General features: G+C 47.8%; 1 protein-coding gene across 1 annotated transcript in view; it reads right to left on the bottom strand.

Annotated features, from left to right (window-relative positions):
* The window catches only part of immt (inner membrane mitochondrial protein), a 15,470-nt gene that overhangs the window by 5,744 nt on the left and 5,059 nt on the right, over positions 1–4,667 (bottom strand). The window contains exons 2-6 of the mRNA XM_015402211.1: positions 3,646–3,713; positions 3,365–3,557; positions 1,903–2,040; positions 1,191–1,320; positions 179–262 (exon numbers count right to left, since the gene is read on the bottom strand). Of these exons, the coding sequence (XP_015257697.1) occupies positions 179–262; positions 1,191–1,320; positions 1,903–2,040; positions 3,365–3,557; positions 3,646–3,713 (613 nt within the window). The remainder of the gene's footprint in view (positions 1–178; positions 263–1,190; positions 1,321–1,902; positions 2,041–3,364; positions 3,558–3,645; positions 3,714–4,667) is intronic.

The raw sequence follows: 4,667 nt of genomic DNA on the forward strand, positions 1-4,667 counted from the left end.
CCCTCTGCCAGCTTCACTGCACCCTCTGCCAGCTTCACTGCACCCTCTGCCAGCTTCACTGCAGCCTCTGCCAGCTTCACTGCACCCTCTGCCAGCTGGTTGTAGTTCTAACTGTGTTTGAAACGTTGGTCGTATTGGATCTTTTCATAAGATCATTTTCAAGGTGAGGATCAGTTACCTTTAGCCTGTGAGTCACACGGAGCAGGAACCGATTGGACCTCACTGATGGCCGAGATGATCTGAGTAGCTTCAGCTGAAGCTTCTGCTTAGGAAGAGAAACAGGAGGAGCGTTTAGCAGGAGAGCAGCTGCAGGAACCTTTGACAGCCTGATACCCACAAAACCCTGCTGACATTTGGTTACTTCAGCTATCTGAGCCTAATCTATGTTCTTATTTCTATCATAGAGTTTTACTTTAGCTTCCTACGATTAAAGCAGCACTAAGTAACGTTTTTACCCAAATCTAAGGTCATTTCTCACTATGTGCACTGACAGCTGTCCCAGCATGCACTGCAGCAGCAGCAGCTTCCAGGTTAGCGCTCACAGAGCTCAGAGCATTAAGTTAAAAGTTCTATTTTCTGTTGTTGTTCAATAAAAGTAAGTTTTAAGATCATTTGAAGCTAGAACTCAGCTCCGAGGCTAACCGCGGCCGGTGACGGGCCAACGTGAGCCCGTCAGCGGCGGCCGGGGCCAACGTGAGCCCGTCAGCGGCGGCCGGGGCCAACGTGAGCCCGTCAGCGGCGGCCGGGGCCAACGTTAGCCGGTGTGCGGGTCAGCATTCTTCTGTGGTGGAAATTTACTCAGATCAACTCCTCCAATCAGACGGTGCCAACTGTTTTTCCTTAAAAGGCCGCATAGATGATGTCATTCTCTAGAGAAATGTTCTTCACTGTGTGGCAGAAGAGGTCATTTGTCAATATAAATAAATGTTAATCCAATGCTGGAGATATTCACTCTGCATTTAACCCCTCCCCTTGGGGATTAGTAGGCTGCCATTGTGCGGCGCCCAGGGAGGGTTAGTTAGGAGCATAACTGATTTCCTAAACTTCTCTCCTTCCTGTGGGTGGAGTCACACGGTGAACGGGCTCCAAAGCAGCAGCTAAGAGATTTAGACGCTTCAGGGTTGTTTCGGCTTCCCGAGCCACTAAATTAGCCTGAGTTCAGGGTGTGAGGAGACGTGCTGCCATCTTACCCTGCATGCTGGGTGAAGGCGCTGCTTGACTGGACTCTGGGGCAGGAGGCTCCGCCGTCTCCTTTCCTGACTTGACTTTGGACGTCTTCTTCTGCTTTTCCATCATGGACGGCGGCTGGATGGACTCCATCTGAACGACAAACATTCACACGCAGTTACAGAGCTTTTATTTGGACTTGTTCTGCGTGACCAATTAAAACGACCATGGAACAGAGCAAGCTAACGGATCCAAGCTAAAACAAGGTGATCGGGGTCAAAGGTGAAGCTCTGCTGTTGATCAGGTCCATGTTTAAACTACTGAAAGACCGACCAATCAGGCTGCAGAAACTTTCTGAAATTCTTTTCAGAAAGTTTTCTGTGTGAATTTAGCAGCTGTTATAGTTCAGAGACAGAAGCAGGTATCATCAGAGGGATTAAACATCCTAAAAACTCCGGTTAGCCAGTTGGATCCATGATTGTTATCAAGGTTATAAAGGAACAAAAACCTAGCCTAGTAAGCTAGCCCCACCCNAGTAGGCTGCCATTGTGCGGCGCCCAGGGAGGGTTAGTTAGGAGCATAACTGATTTCCTAAACTTCTCTCCTTCCTGTGGGTGGAGTCACACGGTGAACGGGCTCCAAAGCAGCAGCTAAGAGATTTAGACGCTTCAGGGTTGTTTCGGCTTCCCGAGCCACTAAATTAGCCTGAGTTCAGGGTGTGAGGAGACGTGCTGCCATCTTACCCTGCATGCTGGGTGAAGGCGCTGCTTGACTGGACTCTGGGGCAGGAGGCTCCGCCGTCTCCTTTCCTGACTTGACTTTGGACGTCTTCTTCTGCTTTTCCATCATGGACGGCGGCTGGATGGACTCCATCTGAACGACAAACATTCACACGCAGTTACAGAGCTTTTATTTGGACTTGTTCTGCGTGACCAATTAAAACGACCATGGAACAGAGCAAGCTAACGGATCCAAGCTAAAACAAGGTGATCGGGGTCAAAGGTGAAGCTCTGCTGTTGATCAGGTCCATGTTTAAACTACTGAAAGACCGACCAATCAGGCTGCAGAAACTTTCTGAAATTCTTTTCAGAAAGTTTTCTGTGTGAATTTAGCAGCTGTTATAGTTCAGAGACAGAAGCAGGTATCATCAGAGGGATTAAACATCCTAAAAACTCCGGTTAGCCAGTTGGATCCATGATTGTTATCAAGGTTATAAAGGAACAAAAACCTAGCCTAGTAAGCTAGCCCCACCCACCAGCGGCCAAAATCATTTTTTCCTGCGAGTGGTCTAGCCTCCATCAATGCCCCAGGCCCTAGAACTGGAGGGCCAATCACAACGCAGAGATGGGTTTTGTATTTCTGGATGCAAAGTGGGCGGGTTTTGAGGGCGGGACAGGAAACCTGCACGACGCTGGAGAAAGCACAGCAAGGAAGATGGCGACAAGTATTGAACAGTTCTGGTTTGACTCAGCTTTGGAATCAGTTCTGGAAGGATTAGACTTTGGGTTTTCGTTGAAACGTGAGCAGGAAGAGGCTCTACGCTCGTTCATTTTTAAGAAGGACGTATTCGCCGTTTTACCAACAGGCTGTTTGTTTACACTCCCCCACCAGCTTCCTGTCACGCTTCCTACGTCACAGTCAGTCAGTGGCGCTCATTGGTCAGAGCGTTGGCCAATAGGCGCAGACATGGTTGTTTTCATCAACAATCTTCCGATGTCTGATTCATCGTGGGCCAGACTAAATAACATTTAATCTCACATTTAGTCTTGTTTATCAGGCTAACAAAAACCGCCACTCAGACTCAGAGGTAATAATGGGTTAGTGTTTAAGACAAACAATAAGGCTGAAAACACGTCGGACTTTATATAAAGACCAGAAAACACTTCATTCACTAGAGGCAACAACAGTTTGATCCTTTCCTCTGAAACAATTCAAATAAAATGTTGATTGTTTGATGAATTTCACGTGCTCATTAACTCCTTCATTACTGGAACGGTGGGCAGCTATGCTTTCTTTTTTAAATAAAACGCAGCTTTGTTTAAAGAGTCCAGATTACCTGCACTAGAACCATGAACCCAACTGAAGCTCTGAGTTATGCTCGGTTCCTGGAACCCAACCGGCTCCATCAACCTGGGGAGCCTGGGTTGTGTGTTTAGAACCAGGAGGAGACATGAAGTGCAGGCTGAAGCAAACTGACCCGTTTCCTGACGGGGAGTCCTGAATCCCGAGGAGCCGGTCCCAGAGCCAGGCCCAGCAGCCAGTCTGAGTACGGGACGTTCTTCTCCACCGCTGCTCGAAACTTGGGATCCCAATTGGCGTAGAGAACCGTGCCCCCGATGCCGCCGCTCACCGTTAACAAGCCAGTGAAGACCACTCTGGAGGCGCCGCTGCTGTGGGGAGCAGAGACAGGAAGCCATCTTGGTACGAAAAAGCATCATGAGAGGAGGCTGAAGAGGAAAGCGACGGTTTCCATCATACCTGCTTCCTCCTGAGGCGTACCCCCTGCTCTGCTGCAGGTGAATCACACGGAGTCTCCCACAGTCCTTCTGCAAGGAACCAGGGAAAGAAAGATGGCAGTTAGAGGAAGGATCGCTACACTCTGGGCGCCGTTAGCTACGCTAACCTCCATGAAGGACGTACATTGATGTTTTTAGGCTTTAAATTCAAATATAGTTGTGGGATATTGATGTTTCCCAGGAACAGAACTTTAAGGAAAAGACTAATTCACATCGCAACCTTTTCCCTCAAACATTTAATTTCAGCAAACAAAGGAACCAGGAGCTCTGCAGCTTCCTGGTAGAACCGAGCCGTTCGCTGTCAGCAGGAACCCGAAGCGATCATCATGAAGCACCGAGGTCTGATGGAGGAGCTTTGATCATTGTTCTTATCATCTACAGTTTTATTATTACCCAGTTTGTCTAAAAAGGAAACTGGTCGATCCTCAGAAGCTCCAACATTTTCTTGGATGCATTTTGTAACAGAATGAGAGCAGAGAGCAGACCTGGAGGTAGATCCATGCTTGGTTTCAGAAAGCAGCTCCTTCAGCTCTGCTGTTCTGCTTCCTTTCTCCTGGTTCTCCTGTCAGAAGGCCTCCATGCCATCACCCTAATGTTCAGCAGCTCCCCTTCCTCCTCTGCTCTCTCTGCTCATTCTGATCCATCTGCTTCCCACTTTCACCACATTACCAAACAACCACTGGAAACGGAACAGAAACCAGGCTAACGAGTCTACTAGTTACCACAGGCCGATAGTAACTAGTTAACAGAGACTGATAGTAACTAGTTACCAGAGGCATGTAGTTACTAGTTAACAGAGACTGATAGTAACTAGTTACCAGAGGCATATAATTACTTGTTAACAGAGACTGATAGTAACTAGTTACCAGAGGCATGTAGTTACTAGTTAACAGAGACTGATAGTAACTAGTTACCAGAGGCATATAGTTACTAGTTAACAGAGACTGATAGTAACTAGTTACCAGAGCTAATCAACCCTAGGCT

The sequence above is a fragment of the Cyprinodon variegatus genome, unplaced genomic scaffold (assembly GCF_000732505.1).
Source record: "Cyprinodon variegatus isolate N-32 unplaced genomic scaffold, C_variegatus-1.0 Scaffold1320, whole genome shotgun sequence".
NCBI classification, from domain to species: domain Eukaryota; kingdom Metazoa; phylum Chordata; class Actinopteri; order Cyprinodontiformes; family Cyprinodontidae; genus Cyprinodon; species Cyprinodon variegatus.